The sequence below is a fragment of the Lepisosteus platostomus genome, chromosome 9 (assembly GCF_059453375.1).
Source record: "Lepisosteus platostomus isolate fLepPlt1 chromosome 9, fLepPlt1.hap1, whole genome shotgun sequence".
NCBI classification, from domain to species: domain Eukaryota; kingdom Metazoa; phylum Chordata; class Actinopteri; order Semionotiformes; family Lepisosteidae; genus Lepisosteus; species Lepisosteus platostomus.
The window spans coordinates 49,393,118-49,416,531 of NC_142619.1; the positions used below are offsets into that span (position 1 = coordinate 49,393,118).

General features: G+C 37.0%; 1 protein-coding gene across 2 annotated transcripts in view; it reads right to left on the minus strand.

Moving 5' to 3' along the window:
• plxna4 (plexin A4) overlaps positions 1-23,414 on the minus strand; it is a 345,804-nt gene that overhangs the window by 92,871 nt on the left and 229,519 nt on the right. For both annotated transcript variants that reach the window (XM_088645402.1, XM_088645401.1), the window contains 3 exons: positions 17,882-18,035; positions 9,565-9,664; positions 6,281-6,395 (listed from right to left, as the gene is read on the minus strand). In XM_088645402.1, the coding sequence (XP_088501528.1) occupies positions 6,281-6,395; positions 9,565-9,664; positions 17,882-18,035 (369 nt within the window). The remainder of the gene's footprint in view (positions 1-6,280; positions 6,396-9,564; positions 9,665-17,881; positions 18,036-23,414) is intronic.

Genomic DNA, 23,414 nt, shown 5'->3' on the forward strand with positions numbered 1-23,414 from the left:
TCTCATTCATTGCCACAAAAAAACTGTTGTCTTTGCACAAAAAAGAATAGAAAAGAAACTGTACTTTTAATCCCACTGATGATGTCCTGCTGGGGAAAATGATATTAAACCAATGATGAGTCAGACTCATCACACTACCGTTTAGTCTACCAAAGCATGAATAACATGTCCAACTAAGATTAGTAAACATAGTTTGGATAAAACAGTGAATAAAATGTTTAGGAACTACAATCCAGGGGCAAGGTGAATCACTACTACAATCACGACACACTGGAAAACCATATGCACTGATCAAAGTAAATCCTTGGGTGTGCTCTTATTAATAATGTACTTTGCCTTGGGCGACATGATGAGTTGCAGACATTTGGCTCTGTGTTTCAACACAGATTTTTTTTCAGTGGTCTAGTTCACCCAGAGTTGGCAAAATACGTGACACCTTGTAAAAACAGGTCTCTCCTGTTCCCTTCAGGCTATTAGACGGAGAAGGGAGTACTCAGATTCTAGAATGAGACTTTCACTGGTCTGTTGCACAAAATGTAGTACCACACTTGCCCCTGGGTCAAAAGAAACAGATTTTGTAACTGCACCTATGGAGAGAAAGTTAACTTACTATGTAAAGACATTTTCAAAGATCCCAAATAGTGTGAAAAACTCCAGTCCTCTCAATCACAGGTATTAATGTCCTCAGATGTGTAAATGAAAAAATGATATGAATACTTCAAAAAGTAACCAGAAGAAAAGTGATTTTTTCTACGGGATAAGAAACCACTGTTTTTAATCAGCAATAGAAACCACAATTATGATGTCTCATCTATGATTACATATATTTACTATACAGAATACTGACACTATGTCTGAAAATGGTGAGAATAGAGCAAACTAATTACCACAAATGTTTACAATTATGATACCGCTAGAGTGATTCCTTGCTTTCTAGCAAATGGGAACCCTATTTCATAATTACCAGCCCAAAAAGAAACTGGTAAATACCTGCAATAGATGTGCCGCAATTTGCAAATGTTATTTCAAGAGAAACTTGTAATTAAAGTCATTTAATAGTTTCTTTTGAAGGTGTGATAAATCTTCAGTACACATCAGAGTTCCCAACAAACCTTGTGGTTGTTAATCAGGGATTCATTCCTGACTGGCTGTGTTTCATGTTTAGTTCCAGCTTGAGGCAAAGCCATGCACACTTTCCCGATCATCAGACAGTGAGATTGACGCCGGTTCCTTTGTGCTGAAGGTAATGTTCTGCTCTGACGCCAAGTCTGAATTAACAATATCCTCATTACTGTCCATGTGTTCAATCACTATACCCTTGTGTGCTAATTAGGACTGTCAATTAAAAACCCTAATAAGGTAAGCCAGTTCAAAAAATTGATCAGTCACAATCTCTTGCTCTGTGCTTTTTTCAATTACAAGGGGACATAGCCCCAAGATGTATTGAAACCACACTTGAAACCTTACTTGCATTTTCACATTTCTTCATTTCATTTTTTTTACGGAAGGTAGTTAAAATGATGTATTTGCTCATATATATAGTTTACTTGGAGTTTTTAAAATTTAGACTCTTCACTGCTACAAAAAAAGACGATTCCAATATATTGCTGTTTGTAGCTAAACATTAGCACATGTTGATCAAGTTGCAGGAAAATTAGGCTCACTTACTTAAAGAAGTGCGTGCCTATCTCAAGAATGTACACAAAAACCGGTAGCTGGGTTGGAGACAGCATTGATGGGTTTCACAGAAAACCTCCTTTAGAAGAATCTCATATACAAAATGTGTCATGGAAGCAACCTTTTTGTGAGTACTATCCAATAGGTCATAGAAATGACCTTTAAAATGTAGTGAGGTCTAGACTTTTTACACAGATGATTCAGACATAGCTTCATAATAGTTGTATAAAATCCAGAAGAGTTTGATCCATCGCACCCCTGACAACAGAAAAATCTTGAAACATTTATTATAGGGTAAGGATAATGTCAGGAGGAATTTCAATGACTGGATGTAAGATTTTCATCCCCTGATGAATCTTGGTAATGTCTGGATTCTAACGATACAAGAGCTAAAGACTGTACAGGGAATGTTTTTTTTTTTTCCTTCATTTGTGGAAAAACAGTGCAAGAGTACCGAGCGATCTGTCAGACTGAAGGTAGGAATCAGCAATAGAGAAGAAGTGGGTTATGAGCCTCCCACTAGTGACCGGAAGTACAAGACCTAAAATAAATGCTCCTCAAAGTATAATAATAATGGTAATTGCATATCACTGTCCATAATTGGGCTGCGACAATAAAAACAGGATAAATTGCACTCAAACTCTCTTTTGGCCTCTCAGTGACCTGTGCTAATGAAAAAGACAAGGTTCTGGGATTCGAAGAGCACTGCGCATGCCTCGTTTGAAAATGATCAATTAGTGACAAGTGTGATTACCATTACTGTCACTTTGAATTTTGGAAGGCAGAAGACAAGCATAGATTTTTTATCTTTACCAAATTACCAGGATGAATCAATTTATGAAGAGAAAAACATCAGATGGAGATAAAATGTCTGAAGTTACTAATATGGAGACAGAGAGTGTAGTCAGAAATGACAACTCAAGATAAATTAAGTTTGGATAGTCAATAACTGAAAACCTGAAATGTGCAGAGATACTCACATACTCAACACTCTGAATTACTTGGAAAACTAAAACCAAAGGAAGAGAATAATCTCTAATAAAATACTATTTTTAAAGTTAAAGACTTAAAATTATTCAGACTGGGCTATAATGATTTAAACAGTTGGGAAAACAATGCCTCTAACATGTCTATAACAAAAAATACTTCAATCTTCTTCAGACCTCCACAGATTCCATAATAAGCAATACAGCAGCTCAATGCAAAAAAGCATATGATAGCTTGTCTCACGAAAAAGCAACAGCAAGATGAGGCTGGTTCTTAATCGCAGTCTTATTAAAAGTACTGTTCAGACTCCACTAATGTGAATAATAAGGTAGACAGCAAACAGACATGAGATGAGAATGTAATTTTCTCTTCATCTTCATATTACATCCTGCTTTTCTTCTAATCATCGGTCTTACATAGAACTCATTCCATTTAAATTAGAAAATTGTAATTGCTTGCTGTACGATACTAGACCAGAACTAAATACAGCTTAAATCTTACAGCTAAATCTGAAATAGCTCATTCCTAATAAAACACTGACAAACATACAGTAGGTTTCCTTTGGTCACCTGACATTCTTAGTAATGATCTAAGTTCTGTCTTCAGTTGATTATTTGCACCAATAACAAGGGGCTTTACTATAAATTTCCCAACTACAGTTAAAGAAAGAGCTCACAAGCCATTCTAAGGATTAAATTACACCATGTCACTCAAATAGCCTGTCCCTACTATATACAGCAAAATCACATTTGTAGTTTTGTACTGCTTTAGGTAGTAACGAGCTGACTAGCCATGCTGGTGAAGCTGATACCTTGGACCCTGGACCAAGAAACGGCTAGATTACATCATTGGGTCATTTTGTTTCCTTGTTTGTAAATCACTATGTTATCTTACGTTCTTATGTTTTGTATGCAAGAGTAAATTCTTGATGTGATAGTATTATTTGTCTAAGTCAACAACATCAGTTTCTGAAAGTGAGCTTTATAAATTTCACACACCACTAGTCAACCACTGATACTTCAGTCTTACACAACCCTCCCCCATAGCCTCCACCAATAACTCATACTTGACAGTGCTTGGTCAAACTTGAGCACACTGTGACTTTAGCAAGCTTGCAACTGAACAGATTTTTGATAAGAACATGTAATTAAAACGCAAAAAAAAAACTGTAGGGATTTATTTGGATTACTTGCAAACTCCCTTAAGGAATGCATTAATTTAAAAGAGGGACATTCAGAAGGCCATTTAAGTTTACATTACAAAGTGATTTATCAGATTCTTCTTAGAGGCTTACTTTCAGCCATGGATAAACAACCAAACCTATTAAATCTGAACAGCATGTATATATACTTTGGTTAAGGGTTTTTATTTATGTTTTGTGGGACTTAGATAAATTAAACTCCTACTTTGAAACAACATTAAAGGCAAAATGATGCAAAAATGCTGTTTGCCAGTAGGTGATTGATAATTACATAAATGGAGCAAGGGAGTTACAGTGGGGATGTTGGTGCTATTATTTCATAGCTCTTGAGTCCTGGGTTTGATTATTATGTGGGACACCTTCTGTATGGAATTTGCTAGATATTTTATTATCGTTTGATTCGTTATTCTCAATTCTCCCTTTCTCCATTTCATCCATGGTCTTGTGATGGACTAGTATCCCATCCAAGACAAGGGCAGTCATGAACTCATAGTTCTGTCTTTCTTCCTATGTTTCTAGGTATTTTTCTGAACCTTGGTTTGTCAATCAGGCTTGCTACAGTAAACCTCAATAGAATAATCAGCTTTCTGATAATGGATGGGTGGACAAACAGAAAAGAAACTTGTTAGTTATTTTGGAAAGCACTATATAACATATCAAAGTCCATTATCTGTTGTTTGGCATATCCTAGCTAATGTGGCTACAGATCCAATCAATTGCACCTCGGACACAGCCCCGTGCAGGACTTTTTCTTTAAATTGAGTCTATGAATGAAGTGAGCACAGGAAATTCGAGAGATCCTGTAAGTTGAATAAATACACTCAGGTCCTCAAGGCAAAAGAAGCTAGACAAAAAGAGGGGAAACACTGATTCACTAGTTTCACAGACTCAGATGATGATTAAATCTTAGACAGGAACCTGATGATGACGAAATTCAGTAGAAAAAATTGAACATTTGCCAGAAATTGTGCATCCTAGAGTACTAAAAATGACAGGTCTTAAAAAGGACAAATCCACTTAAAATATTTGTCTTTCTGTCATGCAAAAACTATAAATACATTTTGAATGTTTTGTATCACCTGAAACCTACAGTAAACAAAAGGAGCAGTATGTGAATTTAAGAATTCAGTATAAACTTAAATATATGTAGTCTGTATGTTTAACTCATCTAAATCATACATATTTTAACACATTTTCCTTCTCTAATTTTTAAACTTGACTCATTATTTAAGTCATATCAGGTTAACTTAATAAATATTATTGTGTTTCTAAATATTTTATAAATATTAGTTTGGTTTCTAACCAAGCAAAAAACAAAATGTAACGTTAATTACATTGCTTTTTTATGTGATTGAATTGAAATATGATATCTTAAGACCATATTTTAAATTATTATGGAAAGTTAAAAAAAAACAAAATAACTAGAATCTTCAGGTGATAGAAGTAAAAGACTACAAGACAAAATCATGTTTCTCTCACATTTGTGCAATGTGTTTCTTAGAAACCCCATTTATTGTAAATCAAGGTTTCAACTACACTTGACAAAATGCAGCTGGAAAGCATGCAGACATGTTCAAGTACACCTCACCCAGACCTGCCAACTCCATTGCAATTGAGCATCAAAGGATCTCTGTTCTCTGACCAAGTGCCACTTTTTTAATACCCATGCTGTGAAAACAGATTTCATCTGTTTGCTGACATTGTTTCATCTCAATTACTTTTCTCATTCATGTTCCCAAGACTACAGCATTCAGATGCTAAAAGAACAAAATGCATTTTCTACAGTTTTGATGTGGACCAGTATGTCAGAACAAATTACTCCAATTTGAGCTCTGTTGTCCCAATAGATTCCACATAAGATGAATGAGATTTCTTCACCTTCAGGATACTTAAAACGTACTCTTCAACAAGAAGCTATTTTAGTCATATAATTGTAAGGCTGTGCCCTTCCCCTAGACAGACTATCATCATGTATTCCTGAGGAGAGGGATCATCACAATAAAATGCAGGCGTGAACAATTACTAGACTAAAAACCATATGGGGAGTGAAAACCTGTTGTACATTCCAGCTGTGGTTTTGTGTCTATGTTGCAGAAGTGGCTTCTCTGCTGTGCTGTGCTAAGAGGAAAATGCTTATAGACTTAATTTAATATTTTGTATGTATACATGGCCCATTTTTTTGGTTTAAATTTTGCATTTTTGTATCTGCAAGTTTGCAGAATTCTCTTAATTTAAAACAGTTTTTCTTACTTTTTCTTCCAAAGGATGTTAAAGATGTCAGACTTATTACACTGCTATTTATTCAAAAAGAGGCTGTGGAATGGCAGAGGCCTGGAGGAGAACTTGTTTTTGCTGTTGTCAGTTGTACAGGTTAAGACATACAGTAGAAAACACCCACAGAGTAAACACACTCACCTCTGAATGCTTGACTCTCCCCTCCTGAAAAGAACAGGACCGCGGGTCATGGGTACACATGTGGCGATATTTACACCAGTGGCACTGATAGGGACTATTCACACAAGACAGGCACCTGGTAGACAAGAAATGACAGAAACACAAACACTGATGAAAAAACTATATTCCTCAGAAATCTACACATTATCTACTTCTTTAAAACATTCACCTACAAAGTTTTAAACAGCGAGTAAATACTAAGGTGGGATTTCACATTGGGCATTATTATGATTATTTGTTCCAAACAACAGTTGTTTTATAGATATTCTCATACATAAGATTCAGACTGGTAGTTAGCCTAAGGCAGCAAAATGTGTACAAAGTCTCCTGCCTTGGGGAAGTCCCATTAGGAGGAGAAGGAGGATCAGCTGAGGTACTGAATGCCTACTAAATTCTGCTGGATTTAGAATTGTTACAGTACCTAGCATCACCTTGCAATTACAAAAAGATGTCCATTCCACAGAGATATTAGTAACAAGTTTCAGATAGAAGTTTCTCTATTAAATGGCATATGAACTTACAGTATGAACTAGATGTTCAAATTTCATATGGAGCAGTAAAGCCCATAGATGGATTATAGTCTGAGTTCAAATTTCTCGTCAGTGTTGTATCACAATCACACATAATGAGGTAGATGGTGATGGTGTAGGTGTGGTCCGAGGGGGATGGTTAAATGTGTTCGCCAATCTCACTGCTTGTGGATAGAAGCTATTGAGCTCTTCACCCCACTTCCCTCAGGCAAGAGATATAAGAGCATACGGACACTTACCACTAGATTCTTCAATAGCTTCTATCCACAAGCAGTGAGATTGGCGAACACATTTAGACATCCCCCTCGGACCACACCTACACCATCACCATCTACCTCATTATGATTCTTATCTATTGCACATCTCCAGTTATTGTTTACACGTCTGTATTGTTTACATTCAAACTGTCTACATGTTTAGTTGTACATTGTCTACTGTTTGTTTGTATATTGTCTTGATGCACTGTTTGCACTTTGTTTTGTTTTTTACACTTGTTTTACAATCGAGAGACTTTCTGTAAGTAAGAATTCCATTGTACCAGTACCGGTTACGTATGGCAATAAAGTTCAAGTTCAAGTTCAAGTTCAAGTTCAATTCTAACTCGAAATCTTAAAACTTAGTTCATAATAATATCCTGAACATCAAAGGTAACCTTATAACAGCAACACATTCACAGTTATTAGGAAAATGACAAAAAAAAAGGGAAGGCACACATTATTATGCGGCCTTTACATAGGTAAATTCATTCTGCTGATCAACATTTTTTATCAATAGTGCCAGTCAACAGGGAGTATACTTTGAAAGTCACAAGCTACTGTAGTAAAATGTGCGGACACTGCTGGAACCAATCCAGGCTCTACATCTGCAGTTATGCATTGATTAGTCTTTAATTGCCATCTTCCATGATTCTGCCCCATTCCTCTTCCAAATCTTGGAAAATCCGTGCCTTTGCACTAGATGTCACAAAGTGTCTCAGCTCATCTTGCAAATGCTCAGTGGTTCTCAAGTCTGGTGACTAGGGCCTCCAAAGCATAACATAAGAACAGTAATAAATGAGAGGAAATTATTTGGCCAATCTAGCTTGTTTGTTAGATTCTTATTAATCCAAAGACCTCATCCAGCTAAATCCTGAAGGTAGTCAAAGTATCAGTTTCATCCCCTATGGCTTGTTCACTACTCTTACACTTTTTTGGTAAAGAAGTGCTTCATATTCTCTCCATTCAACGGAGTGTCATCTGGTTTGTGTTTCACAGTTTCATAAGTGTGTGAAAGATTTTGCTACACAAACAGCATGACAACGCATGGTGTCCTGACCGAACGTTGTCACATGGCGATGAGCCCAAACTGAGAAGGCAGCAAGTGAGAGGATCCAGGACGTCATCGATGTTGTGCAGTGTAGACAGGCAGCCATCAGTCTCTTCCTGTGCAGTTACGTTGTGACTAGATATTCCTGTTCTCAGGCAATCACACTAGGGCTCCCCCATTGATTTGTGTGTTGGACAAAATAATTAGCATAGATTTCTGCACATCTGTACACACTTAATGATGTCTATTAAGTGGTCTACACAAAGCCTTGATTAATCACTAAAGAAGACAACTCCATTGCAGCTGAATCCACCTGAGATTACGCAGTCGGGTCTACAGCTTACCTATTGCCTGTGATGGGTTGAAGGCTTTGTTCTCTGAAGGCATAACCAGACCATTCTGATTCTTCTTCACTTGACTTTCAACGTAAGCTTTCTTGATTTTTAGGCATGACTTTCAATATTTTAAATCATATCTTCATCTGTGCCTGATCATCTTTCTGTCTAATGAGGTGATTTAGTGCTTGTGCAACAGTCAGAGTCACTCAGGAATATCACGTACAGTAAAGTATGATGGATAAATTCATCAAATTGACACCAAAAACAACCAATATTTATTTTGATGCTCAGTATTGTATTTGGTGATGAAATCCAACCAATTTTAATATAGTGTTATCAATTGAAGTGCGTGTTAGAAACATCCCAAGGGTATTTTTCTTCCATCCATGCTCTGCCTGTCTGATGCTGAAACTTTGATACTGTATGTGCCTTTATTTCCTCACGACTAGAAAACTGTCATGTCTCACTGAGGATTTTCTTAGAAACATTATGAAACAGGCTTCAGTATGTCAAGACTTTTGTGACTTGTGTGCTAACTGTAAGTGCAGTACTATGTATTAGCATATAACTCCCATCCTCTGTAAATTGCTCTTGCTCGCTGTGAAATTTACAATTTACTTTAAGGTTCTCCTGCTCACGTAAGCATGAGTATATTCAAGCTCTTAATCTTAGACCTGCTGATTCTGCCCTTTTTACTCAGCCAAATACCAGGCAACAAAAAATGGGTGACAGGGCCTTCTTCAGTACAACACCTAGTCAATGGCCAAACATGTCAGAGATTCTTCAACTATTGAGGATTCAGTTTAAAAACTAAACATTAGTCAATACCATTCACTATAGTTTGTAAAGTATAATTGAGTTTTGCTGATTTTAAAGAATGAATTCTATTTCTTTTTACTTTTTATGTATATCATGTGACATCACGTCAGACATCACGTCACTGAGTTTCTTGAAAAGTGCTTGTGAACAAAGATGCACAAGCACAACCTAAAGTAATGGTCAATGGAAGGTGGTCTATCTCATGCGAATCCAGCACTCATCACTGTCAAGATGAACCGTAAACGAAACTTACGATTTATGAACACTGCAGTTGTAAAAGACAAAGCTTGTGTTTGCAAACGCCAGGCCTGTCTCCTTGGACTTCAGGTACAGCTGAACAATCTGGTGGTCTCCTGTCAAAAAACAGATCAAAATCACACAGAAACAGCTATTACATTATTGGAACACAAACTCATCTTTTTGTTTGTCTGTACCCAGAGAGCACACTGCAAAGCCCATGCAGTGCTCATTTTTACCATTCAGCTGTTCCCAGCTGGGCTAGGACTCCCTGCTTAGCCTTACCTAGCCTGGGGTTTTCTACCAATTAGAGAGACACAGAGAGAAAAGTGACATTAATATCACGGTGATCCAAAATCCCTTGCAAATATAAGATTTCAATGCAGGCAGAAGGAACAGAATTTAAAACAGCCTGCTGTGGCCGGTGGCCAGCACATGAAGTAAACTTGAGGATTCCTGCAACTAATGAAGATCCTCGCTGTCTACTTAAATGCTTTAACTTTCAGAGGCTTGAAGACTCTTGCTGTTTCATTAAGTTTTAAAATGAAATAAATGTTGACTAGACTGCTGAATGTGCCAAAGCACTTCTATGCACTCCAGCACACCAACTCCAGCAGTCAGCAAGGGGACTGAATCAAGTCATAAATATTCACAAGCTTGCACTGGCTCTGCAGTCTAATCGAATGAGTCCACAGCGCTGCTGGGGAAGCAGCTGCCCAGTGTACACAATCCATTTAAAGAAGCACCTGAAGCCAATATGTTTTTTTTTAAATAAGTATATCATTATTATACCAGTATTATTACAGCTAACAGCTTTTAAGTGTAATTAACTTAGCAGTATGCAAATACAGCCTGTTTGATCAAAAACATCAGACTTCAAATATTTACAATTATGAGAATGTTTGGTGTTCTTGCCCATCATTGCTGCTGATATTTAATAGGTTGATGGATTTATTTTACTATAAAACAAGAATGCTAAACCTCAGAATGCAACCGTCTCAAACCACAAATTCAAATTATAATAGTTCTTAGCTCAAAATCTTGTTTTGAATGTTCAGAATGTTCAGTATAGTTGGAAAAACAGTACAAGGCTGTGATGTAACACACAAAATATATTTTCCTGAGGGTAAGAGCATGGTGTGCCAGTGACCCACCTTATCAATGGAATTATTTCATGCTAAAGATAAGATGAAAGACTGTGATGAACTGTGACTTCTTTAGGTGGTTTGCCCTAACTGTACTACAAATTCTGCAGTCAGTTCAGAGCAATGACACTTGGTAAAATCAAGCTGACCGTTAACAATGAATAACACTCTATTAAGATTTGTCTTGGGGTAGTGAACCTTTATCATTAGATGCTGAACCCACAGACCATTCTTCTCAAAATAGCTGTAGTTATCTCCTTAAAAGCTTTTTTGTCCTCCTAAATATCACACATCTGACACCACAAATTATTCTAGCTTGATTTTTCAATGTGTCTGTCTAGATATCTAGCCCTATCCGCCTAAACAATTCTCTAGAGGATTATGCAGATCTACCTTTGGAAGGTTATTTCATGCTTCGGAACAGATTTTCTTGTTAAAGAGAGTTAGTGAAAGAGGTGTCAGACTCCACCTGTCATATGCCAGAAACGGTGTACATCTCTACAGAATCTAAAAGACAACTCAAAGAATGTTATATCTCAAAATTATGCAATAGCTATCAGTGTTAAAATTCTGTTGCACTATCAAATAGTGTACAAATACCAATAGAGATAAACAAATGCAAAAAAAATTAAGGGTTCATGTAGCTTTGTCTGAGTCAGTATTTTCTTGATTCATAACCAACAACAACAAAAACAGAAATGGATAGAATAACAAATGTATTAATATGGTACGAAACACATTTCTCTCCTGTATTTCTTTAACATGTGTCTCAACTACTGTATCTTTAAGTGATCAGTTATTTTTTGTCTGCAGTTAGGGAACAACAGTTACATAATGCAGTGATGTGACAAGAGGCACGCATTGTGTAATGTACATTTGAGTACCAAATGAATTTTTTAGATAAACATACTGTATATTCCAGTCCTCCAGTCACACTTTCTCTGCATTTGTGCCCCGTAGAGTTCAGAGGCAAACTGGAAATATTATTCTTGGCTCATAAGCCTCTGCCTGGGTAAGAACCTATTTACATCTGAAAACTTCTTTCACCGTGCACTCTTAAGTCTAGCCTTCATTCTCTTGATTCTATGTTTCTAGCCATACCTGAAAATAAGCACTATTCCCCTCGCAACTCTGCCTTCTCTTCTTTAGCATTGCTATGGAATGACCTCCAAAAGATCACAAGGGGTAGTGATACAGTCACCAGTTTTAAATCTCAAAACTACATTTACAGTAAAATGTATCACGATACATTTACAGAAATCAAAAATGAAATTGATTCCATCCAAAAGTGATGCTTCACATAAAATTCTGAAATGTATATGTAGAAAGGGGACTAATTTCACTACAGAAATTACCAAGTGATCAAGCTTCTGACTATTGCATGTAAGATCATGGCAAAACATACTGTATCCCGAATTGTCTAATTCCTGCAAAACAAGCTCTCTGGAAAGCTCAATGTGGGATTAAAGGAAATATATTCGGTCCACCAAACCCTCAGATCAGCATTCTTGAGGCAATCTGGAATAGTACTTCTTAAAATATGGTTGTCCTCCAAAATTCAGCAATATAAATTACCTGCTTCATCATTTTATGTACTGTATGCTGTATCCTCAGTAATGAACCCAATACAGATCTGGACTGTATGCTTGTCTGGACAAGAGTCATAAAAGGATACAGTATGCAGAATCTGACTCCCATGGAGCATTTAGTTTAAGACCCTATGGCAGGAGAAGGACATCAGGGAAAACACGGCGAGGAATGGACGGGATGATGGACAGGGGACGGTGTAGACAGTGATCCAGTGCTCGGGGGAAACAAGAGCGGACAAGTCCAAGAGGAAGTCCAAAAGGGAGAAATCAGGTGCAGTCCAGGGTCCAGGTACCTGGAGATCCATCCAGACAAGCACTTGGAACAGGAATCCAGAAACATAGAAGGTTAAAACCATAACGGAGAAAGGCACTCTGAGCCCTGGGCACAGTGGTCAGGATGCCGTGACAAAGCCTATGCCCTCGAGCTACTCCTAAGCCCGGTGGTAGGCAGGCTTCCGTCTGTCTTCAAAAGTTGAGCCCTGAGCTGCAGAAGCACCGGGTTTAAATAAAAAGGGAAAAAGACGCAGGTGAAACTAATAGCTGTAGTAACACAACAAAAAAGGTAGGAGCGCTCTCTAGAGGAGGGAAGACGACCGTGACAATGACATCACCTCATCTCTATTTTCAATACTTCCGAGGCTCGTGATCCACTTATTACAGGCAAGTTTCCTGCTGGAGTGCAACTGATTACGGAATGGACAGTAAATCATTTAATCTCTAGCAATTCCAGTCCAAAACTAAAACCACTCAAACTTCAGCCATTGAATTCCAGTATGGTGATGACACTAGAGGGCGTGAATTCATAGAAATGGATCTCCAGACAATTGTCATCTTATTTGCTGAGGCACATGAGAAGATGGGACTTGCACTTCATGTTCTGAAGATCAAAGTGTCCATCAGCAAGCTCCAAGCTCGGAGCACCTGGTCCCGTTAGGGTTCTATTTTTTATGTTACTAGTTTAACTTCCCGTACCGAGGATGTTACCTGTGTCTATGTCTTGGATTGATCTCCCAGTTCTCGGATCACGGACTGCAGCCTGATAACCCCTTTTTGGACCTGCTTGCACTTGGTTGCCTTTTGAGTTTTCCCCTGTGCACTGGATCACTATTTCTGCCCACTGTATGTGTTCCCTGATTAAACCCTGATGTATTTCCCCTGATGTCCGTCTCCAGGCTCTTCCAGATTATACCATCGCGCATAGGGTCTTTACAACAGACTTCAAGGGAATCAGAACTGACTCCTGTGACAAATAGCACCTGATAGTGCTTGATGGGGTAAGAATATCTGGCAAGGAGCCCGGCACTTTGAGTCCCGAAAGTGTGAAAATAAAGAAGCAAGGTGAGAACACAGAATAAGCTTCACCATGACCACATACTGCAGTACATGACCAGATATCTCCCAAGATGACATCTAGTCATCTTACCAGAGAGAGTCCGGATCCCATGTTGGGATCACCTTTGGGTCAACTCTGGGTTGATGGAAGTCAATCATCCTCAGCTCTGATGAGGTTGAGAGTTTGCTATAGGATAAAATTTTGGGTACAGGCTACAATCTGTTTGTATTTTTCTGTTCATCTAAATAAATATGAAACTCTAGTTAAGGTGTACTTTTCTGGAGAACATTCAGAGACAGACAATAAATACAGACATTTACTGACCCTGCAATGATCAGAACGTTTTTATTTTTATTTTTTTGCGATTTCAGCTGTCCCCACTGGGCTGGTAAAGGGCCACTTTTTTAAACTACTCTACTCTGGGTTGCTTTCTAACATCTTTATGCACCTTTGCTTTTTGCATACCCCGTGCTGCTTCCAGTGTAGTGGAAATATGCAAATTCCACATTTAGCATGCATTGATCATGCATACCATTACCTTAATGAATAAGGAAGTAACTGATTAATTTTCACATGCAGTGTGGCTTCCCCATCCCACACTGTGATAATGCAGTTCTGCTGCCCTTTATTTTATGAGGCCCAATGTACAGTACTTTAGGTTTCTCTGGAGGTACACTCTTAAACAAATGATAACAAAATTAAATTCCTAAAACCCGTAAACCAGATAGCTGAAGTAGACAGAAGTAAAAAAATGGAATTTTATTATATCTCTACTAGTTATAGAACCCCTTGAATAACAGAGGTGGTGGAAGAAGGTCAACTCTGTGAATATAAAAATAATAGATTGCTAATTTTAGGGTTCCTGCATACATATAAGAAACAGAAGCATTCATTATGGTATTATAAAATCAACATTTATTATCTGTTTTTTTGCTAAGGAGATTGTTAATTTGCAGTGGAGCAAATGTTCCTTTGTTTCTCTGCCGTTCCTCAATCAAATGTACAGTAGCACCCATACTACATTTGACACGAAACATAATTATAAATTGGTACAGGCATTTTTGCTGACTGCCATAGATACTGCACAGCAATTAAGCATGGATTGGTGCTTAAATTACTACAATTAGGATTTAGTTAGGTACAGTATGTTACAGTTATAGAAATTATTATGGAATAAGTAATAGGTTTATTCCATGCTGAAAAAAAGAAGAAAGAAAACACAACGTTTTGGCCGTGGAGCCTTCTTCAGGTGTGGAGCCTTCTTCAGGTGTGAAGAGGGCTCCACACCTGAAGAAGGCTCCATGGCCAAAATGTTGTGTTTTCTTTCTTCTTTTTTTCAGCATGGAATAAACCTATTACTTGTTCCTTTGCAGCCTACGCATGCTGACGCAGCTACCCACCTGAATTATTATGGAATGTTTTCCATGAAGTACTGAATGAGGCACTGAAGGAACTTCATTTCGGGAAAGGATCAGTACCCTTCACATTATTAAAAACATTTCTAATTTCTCTTTAATCTGCCTGGCTCCCTCGATTTATATAAAAAGATTTTTGTATAGAGACAATGGATTGCATTCTTTTAGCATCGTTTTAGAAGAAAGACTCACCTGTGGAACATTAGTTTTTTTATGAGCACAATCTTACTGTCTCCTGAAAAATGTTTTCTGTTTATTTCTGTGTGCAATACGATTAGGAATTCAGTGTGTAAAGACAGAATGTAATGCTATGGACTCTGGTGCTCAGTCCAACTGTCCATATAAGTTTGTGTGTGTTTGTACCTTGCAAATGTATGTAATAACTGAGGATTGTAAGACAATGCCTCTTTACTTGTCTGTATTCGGTTTGTTCATTGAAAATTAAAAAAAAGTCATGCAACCTTGATTGTTTTTTTTGCTGAACAATGGTGATGTTTTATTGTTTAACTGTCATAAATGCTTTGTATGTAAAGTACTGCCATCCCTAGCTAGACAAAAAGACAAAGCTCATACCAAAGTACAGTAGCTCATTAAGCCAGAGATAATCCTGGTTACCATAGCACTAACAGGACTAAGATCATATGACTCCCTCCCTGGAAAGGACTGCAGCCCATTGCAGGGATTACCCCTTGCAATGCTGGTCTCCACTTACAGTATACAGCTGGGTGGACTGAAGCATCTGGGATAAAGTACCTCACTGAAGGGCACAACAACAGAGCCTGCCACAGGAACTTGAACTCACCAACTGTCAGCTGTTGGTCCAGAATCCTACCCAAACTGCCAATCCCTAACCAAATCCCATTTAATAATAATAATAATAATAATAATAATAATAATAATAATAATAATAATAATAATAGAACAGTATACTGTTCTTTGTACTGTTCTCTGATTTAATGGCATGTTGTTGTTGTTCAGTGGTAAATGTAGTTGGTCCCCTTCAATGAGCATAGTGCTTTTTGAAGGAATACACTATTCAAATGCAAGGAATATTATTATTATCATCATCATCATTGAACTTCCAGCTAATGTAACAAACTTGACATAACTTTATTTTATGTTCAATCCATGCGAAAACTGTTGTGAATTTGGTTTACTTAATTAATTTCACATTGAATGGGTTGGAGGGATTTATAAAGAAGTCTTACTTGAAGTGTAATTTGACTATAGCATTCCTTCTGCATTTCTGATAATTGGAGATTCAGAGCCATAAGCATACTACACATACTTGTATGTTTCAGTTGTCATTAAAATAGTCTGGTGCTGGTTGGTAAGAATTCGTTCTTCAGAATTCTGAATTCCATTAACAATGTGAAACAATAACAGTTATTTCTGCAAAATGAGGAAGATGAATAGGTCTCCCAAGTCTTTTAAGTCCCTTTGAAGAGGGAGATAAAAAAACAAAATGTTAATTGTGATGCAGTGAAAACAGGCATTTGCGATTTCCTTTTGTTTTAGCTAATGAAGAGACTCATGTTTAATGCAAAGGTGTAACTCAGGTCATGCCACTCAAAAGGAGCATGATGTTCCTATTTCTACCTGAAAGATTCATTAATCAATCACAGTAAACCATGCCTGACAATTAATCTATCTAAATTAGTCAAACTAAATGTTGCCTTGATATTCCACATTATTACGCATCTGTGCCTATTCTTTTTGACAACTCTTGCAAAGCATGTCTTCCTTAATGGATTACAGAGACTAAAATAGGGAAACAAACCTGTCCGTCAGCAAAGTACAGCTCAGGCCTGAGGAGCTTTACTTTGACATAATGCACTAATGAGTTAATATAACAGGAAGCTAGTAGAAGAGGTGGGGAGACAGAGAATCTTAGGAACCTTGTCTGATCAACATGTAGCTGCAAAATATCAAGTATTTTGTGAATCCTTCTGAATAAGTCAAGAGTTAAAAAGAATAAGAAATCTGTGGGAATAAAAAGATATGACGGTTTTTGGTGATACTTGGTGAATGACAGAGCAAAAGAATTTTCACATTAAGATGCATCTTTGTGCAGTAATCTCTGGTGAATTCATGTGTACGATCACAGGTGTCTGTACTAGACCAAACAGTTTATGCTTTTTAGTTCTATCAGAGGTAGATAAAGGGGATCCTATCAAACACTTTATGTGAACTGCTCTGGGATCCATTGGAATAAAAAGCATTATACAAATGTAAACTATTATTATTACTAATATTATTATTAATGAAAGGGGGGTGGGTTAGGGATTAGAAGTTACAATATATTATTATTAATTTTAAATATATAACATAATTAGATTATTATTATTATCACTGTTGATGTTCTTGTCTATAATACTACACTTCATCTCATTCTAAGAGGCCACAAATTGGTACATATGTTGGGGCCTCTCCATGTTAACTTGCAGTAAATGTGTATGGTATTCCAATGGGTATTTCATGCGATCTCCCCATCTATTGTCCTTATTGCCTATTGTTTATTCACACACGGACTTACTATAAATGGATTGTCAGGCTGTGTCAAAGCCTGGCACCTCATGAACTCGAACTTTTATTTTGGTCCTTTTTATTGATTTTCATTTAATTCAAGGAAGGAAAAAAGTATACATACATATAAGAAGTTATTTGCTGTGCTGCTAGGTTTACTAAAAGGTAATGAAAAGCACTATACAAATGGAAGGAATATTAAAATTATATTATTATTAATAAATTATTATTACACCGATACTACCACTGCTACTACTACTAATGATAATAATAAAAAGAAGAAGAGTAGACCCATGTGTGAAAGTGGCCACAAAGATTTCCTCACCTTTATCAATAATGATCTGAGGTACTTCTTTCTCTGCTGGTGAGTTGCATTTAATCCTATTCCCTTCCACCAACCCATCCATTTCAGCCAGGTCTTCAAAAGTACAGTTTACTCCTGCTGAGAGCTCTGGGACATTGTGAGCTTCCAGGATCAGCTGCAAATTGAAGAAAAGCACAGTTACGAGTCGGATGTTAAGATCACCTTTGCTTTCAGAGAAAAAAGCAATGTACTGTACATGTACATATAATGCCATAATACACAAAGGAAAAAGCTCTAAATCTAACAATGAATTAATGCCTTACAAAAACTGAGTATTAATGAGGGTGTTAAGGATCAGGTGAAGTTTAATTCCATGCTGAAAAGTAAAATAAGGAACACAGTGTTTCTTCGGCTGGCATCTTTGCAGCCCATATGTGCTGACACAGCTCCCCACTCAAACATCTTCAATTAATCAGGGTGGCTCCTTTTCAACACTTACTGTACACCATGCTTTTATTTTTCTCTTTTTCCCGGCCCATATATAGAACATTTTCTGGACCTGTGTGCTCCTTCCCCCTTCACAAACTGCAAGGATATTTCTTCAAGACTAACATTCTACAGTACCTTCAACATATGCATTCATTCTTATTATTTCTTACATTATTTAGATAACTTTACTCTAAGGACATTTCCAGACATACAGTAAGGACCTGCCAGAACAGGAGAATTAAGCTATCTTTCTATGATCCCATTTCTTCTGTGCTGGCATGGAGATGGAGGAAACCACATGCTTGCATGCTTAAATCTAGATCTTAACACACCCCAGAAGTCTTTGATTCAGAAAAGAAGAATGATTAAATTCCGTGGATCTGTCAGACTTGTACCGAGTTTATTATTGTGCCAGAGTATCCAAAACTTATCACACTTCAGATCACTCAAATATTTATCTATACAAGCAGAGTACTTTGAGGCACTCAGCCACTCTAAGCCATTTTTTAACCATTTAAAGTACAGAAAAAAATGCTCTTAACATTTAGCCATTTTAGTACCTTTAGTTTTCCTCATATGAAAATAAAACTGGCTTAAATTTCCAAAAATCTAAAGTGTGTGTGAGAGTAAAGGTACATGAATCATGGTACTTGTGTGGACTTTCAATTAATAGTATTATTCTTAAGCAAAGAATGTCAAACCACATTTTCCCCTCGGAGGTGTAAATTAATGTAATTGTGGTGTAAATTAATATGGGATGGCAAAAATACTGAATTAAATAAATTTCTCAAGAAATGAAAAATACTATATTTTATGACTAAATGTATTTACTTTCTTTGTCAAGACTTGAAATTAATTATTTGAATGATTAGCTGTAGTGATAATTTGCTGAAGAATGCAAAGAATAAGGATAGAGAGACAACCAGTATCAGAAGCTACGAGAAGATCATTAGTAACGTTTACCAGGGCAGTTTTTGTGCAGTGAAGTTGACGGAAGCATGTTTGGAGGGGCTCGAAAAGGTTATTTACAATGAGGTGGTTATGTAATTGAAATGAGACAGCACATTCTAGAATTTTTGCAGGAAAGGGTAAGTTGGAGATGGGATGAAAATTGTTTAGATTGTCCAGAGCCATGTTAGGTTTTTTTGATATGGGGGTAGTGGCAGCAGTTTTAAACACTGGTGGTACAACGCCAGTGCTCAAGGATTCATTTTTTATACTGAGGACAATGGGGCAGAGAGAAGTGAAACAGGACTGAAATAAAATGGTGGGAACGGGATCTACTATAGATGTGATGGATTTCATGTGTAAAACTAGTTTACTGAAGGATACAGAGCCAAGAATAGAGAGGTTGGAGAGAAGGGACCAGAAAAGTATGTAAAGGAGGGAGGAGGTGTGAAAGTGACATGCATTGTGGAGAGAATGTGATGCCAGATGTTGTTGATCTTGGAGCTAAAAAAAAATTAAAAAATGTGTTGCAAAGTTGCGATGAGGGAGCTAATGTAGATTGATATGAGATAATACAGTAAGTACAATAAAAATGCATTTCTGAAGAGGTGGTGCTGCCTTTGGTGCTGAAATCTGCATTTCATGTCTTTCTTTTGGTAAACCTCACTTTTGGTTAAAGGTTTATCTTGATCTCATTAGTCCATAACACTTTGTTCCAAAATTCTAATATTATGGCCTGGACATACATGACTGCCTCTGGAACTGGTTCACTTGTCTTTATTGACAATGTGACTAATGTTGGCAGCGGCAGAATGAATAACAGTAATATTCCCAAAACATGTGCCCAATGCAACCAAGAGTTCATCAGCAGAAATAAAAGTGGAAAATCTTAGACTGGTTAATTACATCTCCAATTTTGAAAGAAGAAAAAACTGAAGTCGGAATACCCCAAGAATAGGCAACAGCTGAAAATGGCTACAGCCAAAGTCTTGGCAATTATTACAAAAAGGCTTTGGTGAGCTCAATGACTTTGCAACCAAAAAAATAACTTTTACGCTCAGAAATTTAAAGTGAATATGTTCCAAAATGTAAGCCTTTTAGAAATCACAGGACTGAACACAAAGTGTTATGTAGCAAAAATAAGTTTTGAGTTTGCTGTCCCATAACTTTTGGAGGGCAATGTGGATCTCTTTCCATCTGACATCACGGTATATGGGTGCCACTGCAGTGCAGTGGTTAGCATTATTGCCACACAGTTTTGGAAATGGGGTGCTATCTGCATTTAGTTTTTACATGTTCTCTCTGTGTTCACGTGGGTTTCCTCCAGGTGCTCTGGTTTGATCTAGAGCCTGAAGACATACTGGCAGGTTAATTGGGCTGTGGGAAAAATAGGTGTGGATGTGCGTGAATTTGTGTTTTGTTTGCATGTATCTGCCCTGTCATAAACTGGCATCCAGCCCAGGGTGTATCCTGCCTTGTGGCCATCGCTAGCCAGGATACACTCCAGCTCCCTCGTGACCCTGAACTGGATGAAGCGTTATGAAAATACAGTAGATTGATAGTACATGTGCATATTGTCATTAGGATCCAGTGCTAGGGAATATTACATTTAAAACGTAATTTGTTATAGTTATAAATTACTAGTATAAAATATTAATTTTTAATCTGGATTTTTGTCTTTTCCATTAATAAGAAGATAGGGAAATCTGTTTTTAAGAGGTAATGTATTACCTTACAAAGAGCACCATAATGGATGATTTTCTGGGATATTTTTTCCCCCAAGTCTTGTTAATTGAAAATGGTAATCCCCTGCATGATTAATTTGAAAGTGTAATGGATTCATTTTTATAAAACACATTTCAGTATTCCAATTTGGGGGTGGGATAAATAGAAAATTTTTATAAATAACTAACATGTCATTTTTATTGATATTATAGATGTGTACAGTATAAAATATTAGTCAAACTCAAACTTTGCTTGAATGTAAGCAGAAGATTATGTAAAGTATTACCCTTAACAAAGATACAGGTGGCCAAGGGTCAAGACCAAATATACATATTTATTGAAAGTGGAGGCTTCACATTGATTTAGGCATTCACAACATTGAATTTGTGATATAGGATGAAACATTTTTACTGTAAAGAAAAGCTGAACTCGGCTGTTTTTTATAGTGCTGTGTAATGAAAAAAGCTACCCTCACTGCAGATACAGATTTTCCCATTAGAGTCAGGGATGCAAAAAGCTGTGCCATCATAACTCTAAACATTTATTTTCGTTTTCACTTTTGGAGCTGGGAGACAGAATTTTATTCAGCCCGGCTTGGACGTTTATTTCTGTACTTGATAAAGTTCAAATTTGGTTTGCACGCATCTGATCTAAAACTCCTTTGAAGGTAAAACACTTTGGAGCTGTAAAACAAAAATGTAAAGTGAAATGTTCTTATACTGTATAAAAGATGGATGTTGAAAGTACATGTACTGTAGTAACAGGGGTGACACGATGATACAAAGGTTAGTATTGTTGCCTTGCAGCACTGGGCCCCTGGGTTCCATTCTGGACCTTGGGTGCTATCTGTATTGAGTTCTCTCTGTGTTCATGTGAATTTCCTTTAGAGTGCCTGGGTTTCCTCCCACAGTCCAAAGACATACAGTACTGGTAGATTAATTGGCTTCTGGAAAAATTGACCCTGGTGTGAGTGTGTTTATGCGTGCGTTCCCTGTGAAAGACTGGTGTCTTCTCCAGGGGGTATTCTGCCTTGCGCCTGTTGCTTGCTGGCATAGGCTCTGGCTCCCCCATTATCCTGTGCTGGAAATATTCTTTATTCTTTCCACAATCCCATACTGTACTATATCAATTTGTGACTATTATAAGAATTCTAAGTCAATATCCATTGAAATAACATACAATATAAAACAAATACTATTAAAACTGCATTAAAACAATATGTTTGGACTTTTTAATTATCAGAAAATGTCACATGTACATACAGTACTGCAATGTTAAAGGGCACACTGGGAGGCATCAGAGTACAAAACTAATATGTTTAATAAATTCCTGTTTTGTTCATGTGGTCTACATTTATAACTGCGCTTACAGTAATATGGAAGTAAACAAACTCCAGTAGTCACTAGGTGAAACTACTATTGGATGATTATCAGAAAGAATGGAATTCGATCAATTATTTTTTTCCTTAACTAGAAGTGATATTCAACTGAATATCAACAACACTGATGCATTAGTCCATGAACCTGCATGAAGAGGAAGAAGGAAGTGAGTTTAAGACCGAACAAGAGAGTATTTTTATGTTAATGTTTTATACATAGAAAGTTTTGACTTTTACTTAAATCTTTAACAGATTTCTTTCTTCATAAGAATATCTAATAATAAATTGGCTCCATTATACACTATCAATCTCTTATTATATTCCACATTCATGTTTTTTGAAAATGAGAAGTACAATGTACCTAATCGTTTGGTGTACTTTATTAATATTAGATAAGGCCTTAATATACAGATGCAGCCATTCAAAACGAGCGGGGTACGCTGCGGTAGACCGTGGTGGGCGTGTCGCAGCAAAACACGTCATAACCATATACTGGTGTGTATTTTGTCTTTAAACTACCAATACCAGCCATATACAGTTTACATGATATGTTTATGTTCCTAAATTAATAGCGTTTATGATCATCAGAGTTATGTTCCTCTTCTTTTTATGCTCAGCTACTAACATTTCCCTTTAGTTGTAAAATTCCAAATAAATCTTCAATACTAAGCAGATTAAAATCTGCACAGTAAAGAGATTAAATAATTAAATCTTTCCAATGCACCACGAGTGTCCCTGTCGGTCATTTTGGCCAGCCAACCACGTACCACAGTATGACGTAGGTACTGTAGCTGCATGCAGTACGGGTTTGTACGGTGCACTTTGAATGTCTGCATCTGTACAATATCTTAGGCAGGAATTTTTACAGACACACTTGTTTTATTATTTAGGATAATAAAGGACATTTAAAATAAAGTTCCTTTAAATGACCGAAGATGGGGCAGAGACCTTTTAAAGAGGGCCAGACAATGAGTTTCCAAACATGAAAAAGTGTAAAATTTACAGAAACATGAA